Source organism: Nothobranchius furzeri, chromosome 6 (assembly GCF_043380555.1).
Source record: "Nothobranchius furzeri strain GRZ-AD chromosome 6, NfurGRZ-RIMD1, whole genome shotgun sequence".
In the NCBI taxonomy this organism is placed as follows: Eukaryota; Metazoa; Chordata; class Actinopteri; order Cyprinodontiformes; family Nothobranchiidae; genus Nothobranchius; species Nothobranchius furzeri.
Window position 1 is genome coordinate 66,364,263 of NC_091746.1, and position 16,926 is coordinate 66,381,188.

The following is a 16,926-nucleotide window of genomic DNA, read 5'->3' on the forward strand; positions in this document are numbered from 1 at the left end:
AATGTTAATTTTTGTGGACGCTTTTTTTGTCACTGATGCAACTCACTGCTGAAGCTGTCGTGAAATCCTGATGTCTGAAGTCCTCAAAGAGTCGATTTTGTACGTGTGACAGGGTGAGCGTCCTGTCACTGTATCCCGATTGATCATGCGCCCTGGCTACTTAGCCATGGGGATGTCCTTTTGGCTGAATGTTTAGTGTGTGTGAATCTCAGTCAGGAGTCCGGAGCTCGAATCCCGCCCGGGCCCTCGTTTCTCCACCATGCCACATGTGGAGACAAAACTACTGAAAGGACAGAGCCACCATATCTCCAGGTCACCTTTCACCCTCCCACTAATTTCCCAGAAATCAATAGTCCCAGCTGGAAGTCCCAGCGTAAACCAGCACGGTTGGTCACCAGCATGTTATATTTTGGTGCTGCTGGTCCAGCGTGGGATGCTGGTGATAGCATGCTGGACCAGCTAAACCGGCACCAAAACACAACATATGCTGGTAACCAACCGTGCTAGTTTGTGCTGTTATTTCTTGTGCAGGGGTGGGGGGTCACGAGGCCAAACAAGATGCACACTAACACCTAAAGACAATCAACCCTAAAAAATAGTGAATGTCAGGGGCGTGTCCAGGGAGTGGCCTGGGGTAGCACATGCCACCCTTAGAATCTGATTGGCCACCCCAGGTGCCACCCTACTAAGTTCCAGTTTAAATTGACTTTACATTGTCGACAAAAGGCTTGAGTTGTAAACTCCAAAAATAGTGTGGTAGCATGCACCTTTAACATTGTCTTCTAGCCCAGGCCTACAGAACATTTCTGTAGTATTAATATTATTTATTATTTTTTCATATTCACATAAATAGTATTGAGTCCCACTCAACTCCAGTTGGTGGCAATAATTCAACAAGAAGTGATTTGCTAACCACCACAAAACTAGAAGATGAATAGAAAAAATGGTGATTGTGCAATGTGAAACTCCAAAATTCACTAGAAAGTAAATAAATAAGCGAATTGTGTGAATAAATAAATAAGCATAACCATTGGTGCCACCCATGCATAAACAAGTGCCCCACATGGGCCACCCCATTTTAAAAGTCCTGGACACGGCTCTGGTGAATGTTTATTTCCATTTACAGCCTTTGTACATTTACAAACCAAGAATAAACTGTGTAATCAAAACTGGAATGGGCTGAAGCCAAAGGTTTTGGTCTGTGGCAAGAAATTAGAGTACCTGGAGGAAACCCATGCATGCATGAGACTAGCTGAAGGCACCCGCCGCCCTCCATTACCTTCGGTTAGTTCAGTTGGCGCGTGGCTACGTCGACTAAGAAATTGGTGGGTTTCAATTGTCTGCCAACACCCTCACTGCTCCACTCTCAGCTCCATATTTGTATTTTCCAGGAATGACAATACACATGATGTGGCCAAGATGGAGATGGTAGAAACCACCTTGGGTTTCATTTCAGCCCTTCAGAAACCTGTGGGTGATGGCACGGAGGGTCCGTCCGTTATATAGACAGTAACAGTCACAAAGAAGAAGAGACGATTTTTTATATAGCGCCTCTCAAGGTAAAAATCACGAGGCGCTTCACAAAAACAAATCATTTCAAATTAAAAAATAAAGAAATTTAAAAGATAAAACATGATAAAAGACCGTGAAAAATGCAAGGAAGGGAAAAATAAAATGAATAAGAGAATGGTAACCAGTAGATCCTGGGAAAGGCAGAAAGAGCAGAATGAAGGGAAGGTCGTGATGAAGAATCAACAGAAGGTCACACCAAAGTCAGCCTGGTGAGTTTTCAGCTGCTTTTTAAAGGAGACCACTGAGTCCACTGATCTCAGGCTCAGGGGGAGAGAGGTCCAGAGTCTGGGGACCACAGCAGCAGATGATCTGTCACCTTTGGTCTTTAGCCTGGTGCTGCACAACCAGTAGGCTTTGGTCACTGGACCGCAGGGACCTGCTGGGGGTGTGGGGACTGAGAAGATCACCAATGTAAGATGGTGCTTGTCCATGTAAGGCCCTATAGACCAGAACCAGGATCTTGAAATGAACCCTGAAGTTGACTGGCAGCCAGTGAAGCAGGAGGAGAAGCGGGTGATCTGGGTGTGATTAGACAACCTGCAAACGGTTCAGGGAGGTTTTACTCAGACTAGTGAAGCGAGTTGCAGTAGTCTAAGTGTGAGGAGATGAAGGTGTGGATAACAGTCTCAAGTTCAGAGCGGGACAGAATGAGACTCAGCTTACAATAATAAATCGGTAATAACTCACAAGGCTCCTTGTTAAATGGTTCATTAAGTATAATTGAAAACTTCACTGGGGTTATAAGTTGGAAGGATTGTTTTCTATAGGTCAGATGACGCAGACAATGCCTGACTTCTGTTTTCATACAGTTTCACAAAGCTTATCAGATATGCAGGAACACCGGCCTCACCAGCAAAAGGAGCAGACTGACCAGATGATGTGATCCGAGTCTGTCTTACAGTTCAGCTGTACCTAGAGAAGATGCGTCACTGGGTTGAAAAGGGCAATGAGAGGAGGAGATGTAGAAGTGGGTGGAAGATAATACCAAACTAATGAGCGTTGCACCCAGGGGGGATCATCTGCAATGATTTGAAATTTATATGATGACTGCCGGGTGAGCCTATTTCTTTTAATTTGTAGCGTCAGGGTGTGTGTGTGTGTGTGTGTGTGTGTGTGTGTGTGTGTGTGTGTGTGTGTGTGTGTGTGTGTCAGCCATTATTTGTTACTTTTACACCATTATGACACTCAGGTTGCCACAGGATTTTACTGTGTGAGGAAAAAAGCCACGTTGTTTCCCCTCCGCTCAAGACATTTTATTATGGGTCTCTCTCCTGCTGCTGCAGCCCTTTTAACACGATGTGCCTCTCACACGCCTTCGAACAAAGGATTATTGATGAGCAGACACTCAACACAGAGGGCAGCGGATTAAGCAAATATAAAATGGTTTTATATCTATTCTGAAACTGCCATGAACAAACCAACAAACTACATCTAATGGAGAGAAACCAGTCATTTGGAGAAAAGTGTGTCCTTGCCGAACTGCCAGTAATGCCCTGAGGAAAAACTCACTAATGGCTCCTGTGGACAGAGAAATGACACACTGAGCTCAGTCTAAGCATCAGTCACTGGTCAGTGTGCTGAACCTTGGAGACCGTGTCACAGGAGGGATGGACAGGGTGCCAAGTCAGTTTAAAGCTGTTAGGATTAAAGGCTGCTCAGTAAAATCACATGGTTTCCTCTTCACCCCGAAGCACAGACTTTCTCAAACATCAATACCATTCATATTTACTGTGAAAATAAATATGTCTGTAAACTTTGGCAGACATTAAAATGTATTCAATATTCCAGTTTAATATAATTTATGGGTTGTTGTTTTTTTACATTGTTTAGCAGCATCGTGACCACAGGAACTATAGGTGCCCACGGGCCTTTTCTCTAATAGTACAAAGTTACAATAAACAAAAATAATCCACCTGCCATCCTTTTAATCACAAATGCATTAATAGATTTAAAAAAGCTGAAATATTCTTTAAAAACAACAAATTATGATTATTATACATAAAGTTTAGTTAAACTCAGATCTATTCCAGTTCAAAGGTCAGTAATGTAGCAACGTGCTGGCCCTCATGGCTGAGTACCAATGAAGTAGGTCTTCATAAAGGTTGGTGACCCCTGGCTTAGAGCATAATGCATAAAAAATAGCAAAACACACTGTAAAACAAAACATTATGGATTTTCACAGGTATTTAACCAAGATGTGTGTTTGCTTAATTATTTTAAGATAAAAATGTTTCTTTAACAAACAAAAAAATCTCAGTAATGTGCAGCCAGGACCTTGTTTATGACTCAACCTTCATTTATACAGCACCTTACAGGCATGAAACATGCCACCTAAGTGCTGTATACTAATAAAATAAAACCGATAAAGCCAACAGAAACAAGTAAAACCAACAAAGTAAAAATTAGAGTAAGGTCATTTAAAATATCAGCAGCAGCCAACCCACAGCGTTAAAAGCTGGATCATAAAAGCAGATCTTCAGCCTCATCTTAAAAACTGCTATTGATGAAGAGAGCCTGACAGATTAGGGAAGTTTAGCTTTATGTTGCTAAGATCTTCCAGTTTGTTTTTGTGTGACGGGTTTTCTCGTTTATTGGTCTGGGGAAACTACTTATGAAAGATTTGAAATTGCAAAGAGAATATCAGAATCTATTCCTACATGCACACCTTAGATAAGTCAATCACGGACGTTCTCCAGTGACGTGTCTCGTTTCTGAACACAGAGGTCAGCGAACAACATTTCAATGGCAACACTTTTCTATAATGGTGAGGAAAAGGGAGTTCCCTCCTCCAGCTGCAGCTAAAGAAGTCAAAGTACTCACTCTTTCATTTGGGCCAAAATACCAGCAAATGCACTTGTGTAGAAAAACACTCGTGTCTGAATAATGCTCGTCCTGTTTTTTCTTCAACATGAGTTTTTCATCTTTCTTCCACAACAACAGATCAAGGTTTTTATTTAGCTTTGCATGTCTCAACAGCGTCTGCCATCTTCCTCAAAGGTGTCACATGTTAACATAAAAAAAAACTTGATCTGTTGTTCTGAAAGAAAAAAGGACGTTTCTGAAGGGATTGTTATATTTATCAAAGTAATCAGTGCTGCACAGTACAGAAATATGATTATGTTGCTTAACAGATTCACAAATATAAGATTTCAAGTATCAACTGTGTAAACTGAATTTCAGGTGGTGAAATTAGTTAAAGTAGTTTATGCATGTATCCACGAAGAATCAATACTGCCCCCTTGAGACCAACCATAGTACTGGTATAGCTCTACTTGTATGAGGATAAATAATATTAATTTGTTTATATATTTGTTAATGCTGATGTCAAGAAATCATTAGAAATTTAGATGTAAATTTTTGATAATATTTTGAAGAGATTGGTGAGGGAAAAGATCAGACTCTGTCTGGAGAGGTGGTTCATAACATGCTCCATAAATCAATCAGATCATTTCTTATGCCTCTGCCGTTATAAGCTACTGGACCTGTAGTATCTATTACCAGTGACTCAAGCAGAAGCAGGAGATGAACATTCACGTTCGTCCAATATCCAGAGGAGGTTAATTATTACACACTTTTTCCTCTTGGCACTGAAAAGAACACCGACTCACAGGAATGAGCCAATTTGTTTCATTAGAAGCGACTCAGGTCAAATGATTGTAGACACACAGGCATTTAAGCTTCTGAAATCAGCAGATTTTGTATAGACAGAAAATAATGCACGCTGAACTTTTGAATGTCTTGCTTTACATTTACCCTTCTGACATGATTACCATCTCTGTCACATGATTAAACAATTACACGACATCACCCTCCTCATCCTCTATAGCCCATACACCAACGGAAACAAGATGGAAAAAATAACATTTAATATTGGCCCAGTTTTATTTATCGGACCGATAATGAAAATTTCAATTCTCGCGCTGCTCTGGGTGGCTGCATGTTGGAGTAGCTCTGTTAACTACATGTAAGTTTTGCCTTTTTTGGACATTTTTTCTTTTAGCGTCTTAAGCAAAACTTTTTTTGGACCTTTTACTTTTATGTTTCTGGTGCTGTGAAGCTTGGATGATTTTTTACTGCCATTTTTTCACTTTTTCACTTTTGGAGCATTTGTTATGATGTGTAACCATGGCAACAAGCTGGTTTATAATTGGGAGCAGCTGATTAACATTGGAAACGCTGACATAATACCTCAACTGAAGCCACAAATCCCAAATGAGCTAAAACGCAAGAAGCGTGGATGCAGAGCGGGAGCAAAACGGAGACACAGAGAGGAAATTCAAACCATCTCTTCCATCGATCATGAGGGGCAATGTGAGATCACTGGCAAACAAGATGGATGAACTCCAAGCCCTTTCAAGGGCTCACCCATAGTATCGACAGTGCAGTGTTATGTGTTTCACTGAGACGTGGCTGCAGGACCATATCCCCGATTCCAGCATGTCTCTGCCAAGATTCCTGACTGTACGAGCAGACAGAGATCTGAAGAGGAGCGGGAAAAGAAAAGGAGGTGGAGTGGCGGTGCTTGTCAACAACAGATGGTGCCATACATGTCGTGTTTCAGAGAAATGTCATCTCTGCAGCCCAGATGTTGAACTCTCGGCAGTAAGTTGTCGCCCATATTATTTGCCAAGAGAGTTCACCATTGTTGTCTTGGCAACTGTTTATATTCCACCTTCAGCCACTGCTGAAAATGCATGTGATGCCATCAGTTCCGTTGTCACTAAGCTGCAAACCCAGCACCCCAATGCATTTGTGGCTATATCTGGTGATTTTAATAATTCCTCGCTCTCTGCTACACTTACAACATTTCAACAGTTTGTCAGCTGCTCCACCAGAGAAAACGTGACATTGGATTTGTGTTATGCAAAAGTAAAGGATGCATACATGTCCAAAACAAGACCTCCTCTGGGACAATCAGATCACAATCTTGTTTTTCTCTGCTCAGAATATAAACCACTTGTTCAGAGGGAACCTGTGACAAGAAGAATTGTGAGAAAATGGTCACAGGATGCTGAAGAAGCCCTGCAGAGTTGTTTTGAGACCACAGACTGGCTGACTCTCTGCCAAAGATATGAAGAGGACATCAATGCCATGACTGGAGGTGTCACTGACTATATAAACTTCTGTGTGGACAATGTCATACCCACCAGAACAGTGAGATGCTTCGCTAATAACAAACCCTGGATCACCAGTGAACTGAAGAATCTGCTAAATGAGGAAAAAAGAGCCTTCAAGGAGGGAGACAGGGAATTATTGAGAAGTATACAGAAGCAACTGAAGATCAAGATCAGAGACAGCAAGGAGGCATACAGGAAGAAGCTGGAGAACAAATTACAGAGGAACAATATCAGAGATGTCTGATCAGGGATGAAGAAGATCACAGGCTTCAAGCAGAGGAAGGATTGCACAGATGGCAGCCTGGACACAGCCGATTAACTGAACAAGTTCTTCAATAGGATCAGTTCAGGAAAAAACGCAGCATCCTCCTCGCCTGTCCCCAGCCAATCAGACATCCCATCCTCCTCTGATCCAACATTTTCCTGTCACACGCCAGCTCTGTTGTCCTCTAACGCAGTCATGGACTCTTCTGGTTCTATAAATTTGTCTTCAACCAAGTCAGGAGATGCTGCTGCCCCAGTTAGCTCCCCCTCGTGAAGCGCCTCGTGATTTTTATCTTGAGAGGCGCTATAGAAATGATACTTTCTTCTTCTTCTCCCACCTATCTGTCTCTAGAAGTCAGGTGAAGAGGCAGCTGGAGAGACTGAACAGGAACAAGGCTGCAGGTCCAGATGGTGTCAGCCCCAGAGTACTGAAGGCCTGTGCAGAGCAGCTCTGTGGGATTCTGCAGCACCTCTTCAACCTCAGCCTGGCCCAGGAGAAGGTTCCAGTCCTGTGGAAGACATTCTGCCTTGTTCCAGTTCCAAAGAAAACTCGCCCATCAGTCAATGACGACTATAGGCCGGTTGCCCTGACATCCCACATCATGAAGGTCCTGGAAAGACTCCTGTTGATCCACCTGAATAAGCAAACTAGGACATATCAGGGCTCGCTGCAGTTTGCTTATCGCCATGGAGTTGGAGTTGAAGATGCCATCATCCAGCTGCTTCAACCAACCCACTGTCATCTGGACAAAGCAGGCAGCACTGTGAGGGTCATGTTCTTTGATTTCTCCAGTGCATTTAACACAATCCAGCCTGATGTACTTTGCCAGAAACTCCAGAAGACACAGGTGGGGGCCTCAACTATCGCCTGGATTTAAGACTACCTGACAAACAGACCACAGTTTGTGAGGCTGAAGAACTGCACATCAAACCAGGCGATCAGTAACATTGGAGCACCACAGGGGACTGTACTCTCACCATTCCTTTTCATCCTGTACACCTCAGACTTCCAGTACAAATCAGAGACCTGTCATCTACAGAAACACTCAGATGACTCTGCAGTCGTCGGGTGTATCAGAGATGGACAGGAAGCTGAGTACAGAGAGCTGGTGGAGCACTTTGTGGCATGGTGTGGAAACAATCATCTGACCTTGAACGTGAACAAAACAAAGGAGATGATTTTAGACTTCAGAAGAAACAGGGTGGAGTCAAACACTGTTTCCATCATGGGAGAAGAAGTGGAGGTGGTTGAGGAATACAAATACCTTGGAGTTCACCTGGACAACAGACTGGACTGGAGAAAGAACAGCCAAGCCGTTTACAAGAAGGGACACAGCAGACTGCACTTCTTGAGGATGCTTAGGTCCTTCAGTGTCTGTAGCAAGATGCTGCAGATCTTCTACAAGTCTGTTGTTGAGAGTGTAATCTCTTCAGCCATCGTCTGTTGAGGTAGCAGCATCAGAAGCAGGGACCTGAAAAGGCTCAACAGCCTAATAAAAAAGGCTGGTTCTGTTCTGGGGACGGGTGTGGAACCGCTAAAGGAGATAATGCAAAGAAGGATTCTTCAGAGAATCAAGAAAATGATGGACATCCCTGAGCATTCTCTTCACAAGACTGTCCGACAACGTAAGAGTGTCTTCAGTCAGAGGCTTCTTCAGTTTGGCTGCAACACTGACCGCTACTGGAGATCCTTCCTGCCAACAGCCATTGTCATATACAAAAACTCTTTGATGACTTGATTATTATTATTATTATTCTGAGCTACTACAGCAATCAATTTCCCTCTGGAATCAATAAAGTAATTTTTGAATTGAACTGAATTGAATGTTAAAAAAATTGGCCGATACCGATATCAATGCCAACATATCGTGCATCCCTAATACCAAACTACCTCAGCCACCCTGAAAAGTGATTCGTTGTGGAGAAACAGATTTTATGTAAAATATTTTCAGGAAAAGCTCTTAAAATATTAAACTCATTTCAGATTGGTCATTGGGAGTATAATGTTCTGTGGTCTGGTTAACCCTTTATTGAATCTAAGGTCAAGCCTACCTGACCTTCAGAGCTTTAAGGAGGCTTTCTTTACATCAAGATCCTAATGTGTGTTGATATTGTAGGCAGAGTTGTTTTTCCAAATGTAATCTTTGCCACCCTTTTATGGCGTATCATTTGTTGGGAGTTCATTAAAGCGGAGCGAATATCACGAGAAACACAAACTCAGCTTTACGAAACAAAACAAAAAGAAGGACGCTCGGAATATCTGCAAAACTTAAACGTCATATCAACCCATTCAGTTAAATAAAAATGACACTGCGTTAATGAATCTTTTGATTTTTCTTTTATTACTCTCATTTTAAACACTACTTCATAGAAAAACACTGACTTTATTTTCCTTTTGAATTACCTTCGGTTGTTTGAACACATAGGATGACGGTATAAAACTCAATGCAGAGAAAGAGAATCACATGAATAAAACAAATAATGGAACAGGAAAGTTCGAGATGTACAGATTACAGAGTAAAGTGGAAGACAGTGTGGTTTTGGGTCAAAGCCATTTTAACACTCGTTAACTTTACTAAATTTTGCCCAGCTTTGTCATGGGACTTCCTACAATCAAACATACATTGATATCGGACATCAGCTGGCTTATTCCAGTACCAGAGTGCTTTTTAAAGAACAAACATGATCAACCCATCTGAATTATGTATGGAAATAAAATTAGCTGCTAAATTATGCATTTGTCAGTTTTAAAGTAAAACTACAATCAGTTTTATACGTTGTGCTAAAAAAAATATATTGTTCCACAGTAAATCACATTTCAATGATTTTTCTTATCTGCAATAAAAAAATACATATATATAACTTAAAAAGAAAAATAACCAAAAGATTAAATATTAATCAAATCATCAGCGTCTGGATAAGAATATGTTTTAAAATAAAATCCATCTGCAAAACATAAAAGGATTCAATTGATTGTCAGATTAAAATAATATATTTCTACATTTTAAATATGAAGAAAAAAAGTGTTCTTATAAATTGCTGTCACTTTTAGTTGCTTAGATTAGATTTTTAAAGTGAGGCAGAAGTACTTTTAAATTAATCCAATTTTACATTTTTTATAACAACAAAGTTTTTAAAAAGGAAAATAAAATATTCCAACATCCTAGTGCAGACATCCATCTAGTGCCAGTGGGGAGAAAAATATTAATAAAAAACAATTTGATCACAAATCATTCCTTAAGAAATTTGTTTTTAATGCCTAGCACCTACAGAAGGTAAAAGAGGTAGAGCTACAGAAAGTTATTCACCTCCAACTCCCCAAATCAGGGAAAAGAGTGGAAACAAACTACAGGAAGACGTGTTTAAAAAATAAAATCAATGTTAAAGCCTTAAATAAACTCTAGCCAGCAGGACAATTAGCTCCAGGTTTAAATATAATAAATACAAAAGAAAGCAAAAGAGAGATTAAAGACATGACTTCAGCATAATCTAAGGAGGAATAAAAAATGAGGTGAATACTTGATGAAAATGGTCATATCCATGAATAGAGGGTGAAACTCTGGAATATTTGTTCATAGATTACCATTCAAATCCTCTTTGTTCTAAACATGTATGTGATTCACATGAGAAGGATCCTCAGTTTAAGGATTACGGTAGTTTTGATTTAAACTCCTAACCAGTAAGAATTGGTGTGATATGTACAGACAGGAAAACTGCAGCAGCTGGATGTCCTAGACATCTTTCATGATTGAATTAACTAAGATTACCAGCAGATTAATTAACAGGCAATAATCAGATACTGCTGTCCCATCAACACTGAATTCACATCACCTCTGGTGGCCCTTTGGTTTTCTGTAAGAAACGAGTCAGATGAGGAAACAGACCTTGTTCAAATCTGGTACCTTCAAAGTCAGAAAAGCATCCAGCAACTTGGGACTTTAGTTTCCTCTTGCATAACGATCAAAACACCGTTAGGAATCGGCACTGTGGTGCAAAAATAAGAGGGTGGCTCTCTTTGCAATGCTGTGCTGCGTCTTTGGAGAATTCTTTCACAGTTCTGTTTCAGAGCTCTTCCTCCCGAGGAGACCGTTACCCTCCCTTTCTATCCGAATCCGGGGTGAACCATATGGATACGGACCTCTGTTAACGCTGCAAGGAAATGACATGTAAGGTGACGCAGGAGCAAAGTCATATCAGCCTTTTAAAGGGTTACATGCAAACACCACAGCAGTACTCACTTACACGGTGGGAGACTCTAGGTAGTGCTCAGCACGGTGAATTGGGGTTAAGGAAAGTCGGCGAATGATGTCCTAGAAAAATGAAACAAAAGACAAAACTTGTATATACATACTATATACAGCTCTAATGTTTTAGGTGATGTGACACCTTTTTTGTAGGTACATAGTTGTCTGAGTGTGTATCTGTGATTATAGGGATAAGTGTGTGTATGTATAAAATCATTCACTTATGATATATTTGTATATTTAAATACAAAATTACAATTTTGACATGAAAATAAGTGCAAGTTTATGACCAGGGCTCTACAAGCCACGGCGTTTTCCTGCTTCGTTTCCAACACCTCGTTTCCATTTTACTGACAATTTTCTTGATTTTTTGTTTTCTGTTTGTTTAAACTTTATTTGTTGAAAATAAAAGGAGCAAAAAAAGCAAAAGATGAAAAGGAAAGTGAGCAATGCTAACAGTTGAAACTAGCAGGTTAGAGTTGGTACTAGCAGGTTAGTGAGACAGGAAGAGTTGAGCATGTAGGAGCAAGTCTGAGCAGCTCTTGGAGCTGAAGAGAAGCAAGCCCTAACTAATACTCACTAGCCACAGATTTATCCCCCAACATGGGCTCCTGCTCCATCATATCCATGGAGATTTTTATAGTGGGGATACTTTCATTGTATGGGTAGTCAGACTGTGGGAGGATGGAGGGAAAATATTAACACTGTGTTTAAGGCGAGGATCTACTGGAGTCTGATGACACATCAGTGTTACACAAAAAATACATTTATTATGTATTTCAAGTAAACATCTTTTGAAATTGGTTTTGTGGAAAAATTATGAACAACTAATGATAGCTGTAGTGGAAAGCTTTTTGAACAGCTTCAGTTCTGGGAAACAGAGATTAGATCTAACTAGCTAATAGCTAGTTACAGCTGGGCCAAAGGTAAAGGGCAGCATTAACACACCACTTGTAATCTAAAATACATCACGGATGCTAAAGTAATGCCATTCAAAGCGTCTATATTTCTTCTTTTTTATTTCGGCATTCCACTTTGTAACTGGCCCCACTGTGACTAGCTGTTAGCTCATCAATCTGTCCTGAGATTGTTTACAGAGGTCAGATAAGAATTGTTCATAACCGTTCCACAGAACCCACTTCAGATGAGCCGACAGTCTTTAACTTACAAAGTCTATCTCGCTGTCGATGCTTCCCTTCTTCTTGTTTTTCTTTTTCTTCTCATCCTCCTTCTTCTTCTTATCTTTCTCTGGGATCACATCGTCTAGGTAGCCGAGGTCGTGCTGGGAGAACAGGTAGTCCATGGCCTTTCGGACAGCAACTAATGCCAGAATCTATTAAAACAGACAAAGTTAAACGTACACCCAAATGCCGAGAGACTTGGGTTTTCAGTGTGTGGTGGCCATCTCTCACCATGACAGGGAAAATTATTGCAGCTACAGTAGACTTGAGGATCCAGAGGAGGGCCAAACAAATGACCTGGATGAAGGTGAAGAAGTGGATGCGTCTCTGGGGTACATGGCGCAGGTAGATCAGGTCCGGTTGGTGCTTGGCGGGCATGAGAAGCAGCAGCAGACGATCCATGAACTGGCAGGTGCAAACAGACAATAATACAAGTCGTAAAACTGGTCCTGCAGCAGCGAACATACACGGAAGATGCTGCTGGGAGTAAACCAAGCCAAAACTATCTTAACTAGAATGATCTGATCCCTGAAAGAGCCAGGCCCTTGGGTCTTGATAGGTATTTTTATGAATACCTATTCAGAATAAGGTCATGTTTTTTTTACAAACTTGATTAATTTTGTATTAAGCCACAAAAATACACGCTGGACCAACTCACCTGGACTCCATTGAGAGATGCCACACCCATATAAAGAAACACACCGTAGAGCACCGGCATGGGGATGAACTGAGACAGAAAGTAAAATAAAAAGTTTGGGATGACATCCTCTGGTCAAATCTAGGTACTGCAGCCCATGTGTCAAAACAAACAAGTCTGCTCTGAGCAACGGGTGCCAGTTACAGATCAACACCAAATCATTCTAGATGCCGAGTGAAGATGAGTCCTACACAGTTAGTTGATAAGCAGATAAATACATTTCACTGTAATGGAGTGCTGTTGGTAGCTGAAAAAGTATCTTGAGATATTTTTAGAGCCAAATAATTCTTTCTATGGTAAATGACCTGTGTTTTATACAGTGCCTTCTAGAGTCCTGGAACCCCCAAGGCGCTTTACAACACAGTCATTCACCCATTCATACGCTGGTGGGGATGAGCTACGATGTAGCCACAGCTGCCCTGGGGCGCACTGACAGAGGCAAGGCAGCCGAGCACTGGCGCCACCGGTCCCTCCGACCACCACCAGCAGGCAAGATTCATCGTTAGCATTGTTAGCTCAGCATTAGCTTCTAGCCTTCTTTACCAGATATTGGAGTAAAACAAAAATATGATGCGGCTTTTTAGGGACACAAAAAATAACTTTTGGATTGATCCTATTACTGGCTAACACAACGTTGGTGCTTTTTGCCAGCTGGTGTTCATTTACAAATGCTGGTGAAGCAGTGTTAGCTGGAACAGACTTAGCAACCCTGCGGATTTAAATACGATTAGCTCTGGAACCAGGAAGTATGAAGGCAGGACAGAATGTAAACAAAGACAATGACACACTTGTACTGCACCCTACGGTCCTCAGTAAAGTGCACTCGGAGGGCGTGCACATTGAAGCTTTGAGAGTGTGTGGAGCACAAGTGTGCAAATAATTGCTGAATTGGGATAGTGAGCACTGAATCAGCGAACGCGACGCATGCACCCAGCAAGCTAAGAAAATAAATCTGTCTCAGTGTAACCTTCCTTCCAGCATGATTCAGACATTCATTACATTTATTTTTTTTTATTTGACCTTTTTTTAACCAAATGAGCTGATTGAGACATTAAGACAGCTGTTTTGTGATTTTACTCTAAAATTCTTACTTATTGCACCTTTAATGTCACTAGATTTACTTGCTCATGACTACACTCACACGTGGCAGAGCTCCAGTTACAAGTAACAAGTGCTCGTATATTTGGCTTCCCCGCTAATTTAAAAATAGCTCACAAGCAGCTTTTCTAGGAACGTTCTTATAATGGAAGCAAGCCACCAGTCACTCAGCTGCCACTGCTTTATATACATATGCATTATATGTTGGTTTTTTTACTGGATGAAGGCCCAAAAAAACCACTAAAACAGCAGAGGGAATAAAAATAACTCTAGCAAGGTAAGGCTACTAACATCTGAGCTTTGTGGTGATGAAGTGTGAAATACTCAAACAAGCATTTCAGACGTAGCATCAGTCATGATGGCGTAGTAGATAAGTGTGGGAAAGGAAGTGCACGTGTAAGGTCGGAGGCTCAGGGTGGCAAAGGCCCTCAGGGAGGAGCAGCAGTTCCAGCGGCCTCCACCTCAGCTGCTTCACATGTTTTTGTTTGGCATCCTAATGAGGGAATGGAAACTTGAGGAGGCACTTTGCTGCAATTGGAGCTTAAAGTCCTGACGAACACGCTTAATTCACATTGAATTACTTCAGCTACGAGAGCTGCTAATCGGCTTTAAATAATTTGGAAATTAAGCAGAGAGACATGCGTTTGTCCTGAAAGAGTCAGACTTGTTATTCACATGCAGGACTTTACCTTGAGAATCGGAGCCATGAAGACAGAGAGGCCCGTCAGGAGGAAGACGAAGATGCCAGTGACTCTTTGTTCCCTAGATTGATGAAAAAGATAGAAAAAAAGTCCATGGATCCAACTGAACCTCAAAAGGAGAGGAGCCACATCACTGAACTCTATTCAGGTGCAACAGAGGTAAAAAACAAAGTGTAGAAATAAAACCAATATGAAGGAAGTCAGTCACCAGCTGTACAAATACACAATACAACACAGTACAAGCTTTGTAAACAAATTTAATTATTTCATGACATTTTACTCGCTGATGTTTGTTTGATGGATTTGAATTTTATTGGAAAGTGAAAATAACGAGAACATTTAGAGACTTGATTTAAAAACCCGGAGCATTTCAATCTCAGCTAGCACTGAGAGCAACAGTGGCTCAGGGGGAAACGGATCATCCTGTAACCAGTAGGGGATGCATGACTTAATTTTTTTACAAGTCGACAGTCAAGTAATGAAAATCGAGTCGACTTTGTCTAGCCGTTGATGACGTCATACACCTGACCCCCCGGGGGGGGGGGGGGGGGTCGGTCGGCTCAACGGAGTTTTTGACAATTAAAATTGCGCCCACATTTTCAAAGTTAAACACATCTCTTTTAGCAGCGGTAGTTTCTGCATTTATACTGCTCTGCTTCCACTCTCTCCCCCCTCCCCCTGCACAGTGCGCCTGCAGCCTCTCGGAGTTCCTGCTGTTCTGAACATAAAAATAATTATTTCATTTTCTGTTCCTCACTTCTGATTGCCTTCAGTGGTGTTTGTTTGTTGCAACCACCAGGTACAAAAACTAACATGCTTTTATTTGACTATTTTTCTGTCCTGCTTGTTTATTATCTTCCTGCATCTCCTCTCAATCCTAAAGAAAAACTGCTACCTGGGTTCATATATATTCACCTTATGAGTTACCTTTGAACTGCAGTTCTAAAAGATCTACCCACCACAAACACAGCGGAGTGCGCGCTGCTCGCCGGCCGCATCAGTGAGGTGCATCACCGGAGGGCAAAACAGGTGATGCGCCCCGCTCCACAGCAGCGAAACGCATCAGGCACAAATAAAAGACAGAAAACATAAAAGGAAATGAGCCGACATGAACGATCGCGTGTTAAATTAGTTTTTGAGGTGGCGACACCTAATTTGATAATGTTTCTGTGGCCGTGCTCAGGACGCAGATGTCTGGAGCGCAACGATCAGAGCTTTGCATGCGCAAGCTGGTTAAGGTTAGGATGGGGGTGAGGGGAAGGTTAAATTGCAAGAGGGTAAACGTCACAATTTGGTTAAATGTCCGTTTTACCGCAGGTGTCAGTACTGAGCTCTGGCACAGCGCGTCGCCTCCGCCTCCCGACGCGCAGGAGCTCGTAGCTGCTGTCTTTTCCGAGGACTGCATCTTGTCGCTCATTATCACGTGACAGCGATTAGTCGATGACAGGCATAAAAAGTCACTACAGAGCAGTGAAGTCGACTAGTTCATACAACCCCTAGTAACTAGTGGGTTGCCAGTTCAAATTCCTGCTCTGTTCCATCAATCACTGTGTCTTTGGGCAAGACACTCCACCCTCCTTGCTTGCTGGTGGTGGTCGGAGGGACGAGCGGTGCCGATTGTGTGCACCAGAGCAGCCATTGCCGCATTGTAGCTCATCACCATCAGTGTGTGAATGACAGTTGGGTAAAGCACTTTGGAGTCCTTGGACTTGATAAAGCACCAACACAGGTCATCCACCATGGTGAGGTTTAAAATGATGATGCACAAACGTCAATAAGAAAACACCGGAATGGCGTTATCTCACCTGACACCAAGGAACTTGGGCTGCTCTCCGGGAGCAGATGTCTGCGTCTCCATTTTCAGAGAGTCGATGTGGGCGATGGAGATGACCGTGGCTGCCACGTACCACGGAAGCCCCATGAAGGAGCAAATTATCAGCAGGACGGCCACCCAGAATAAGTCCAAGTGATACCCCGCCCCTTTCTGAGAGGAAAGAAGGACTCAGTCAGGGTCACAGAGGTTAGATTGTACTTTTCATTTAGATTGTTGTA

At 41.9% G+C, this 16,926-nt stretch overlaps 2 protein-coding genes across 7 annotated transcripts in view; both read right to left on the reverse strand.

The window, feature by feature from the left end:
• fbp1b (fructose-1,6-bisphosphatase 1b) overlaps positions 1-16,926 on the reverse strand; it is a 291,591-nt gene that overhangs the window by 73,025 nt on the left and 201,640 nt on the right. The window lies entirely within an intron of this gene.
• slc4a4b (solute carrier family 4 member 4b) overlaps positions 10,307-16,926 on the reverse strand; it is a 52,906-nt gene continuing 46,286 nt past the window's right edge. For 2 of the 6 annotated variants that reach the window (XM_015974408.3, XM_015974406.3), the window contains 8 exons: positions 16,680-16,858; positions 14,863-14,935; positions 13,037-13,105; positions 12,610-12,783; positions 12,366-12,530; positions 11,778-11,871; positions 11,192-11,263; positions 10,931-11,102 (listed from right to left, as the gene is read on the reverse strand). In XM_015974408.3, the coding sequence (XP_015829894.3) occupies positions 11,220-11,263; positions 11,778-11,871; positions 12,366-12,530; positions 12,610-12,783; positions 13,037-13,105; positions 14,863-14,935; positions 16,680-16,858 (798 nt within the window). In that variant the 3' untranslated portion in view covers positions 10,931-11,102; positions 11,192-11,219. Of the gene's footprint in view, positions 11,103-11,191; positions 11,264-11,777; positions 11,872-12,365; positions 12,531-12,609; positions 12,784-13,036; positions 13,106-14,862; positions 14,936-16,679; positions 16,859-16,926 lie in introns of all 6 variants that reach the window. The other 4 variants (XM_054736702.2, XM_054736701.2, XM_015974407.3 and 1 more) reach the window with 3 other exon arrangements.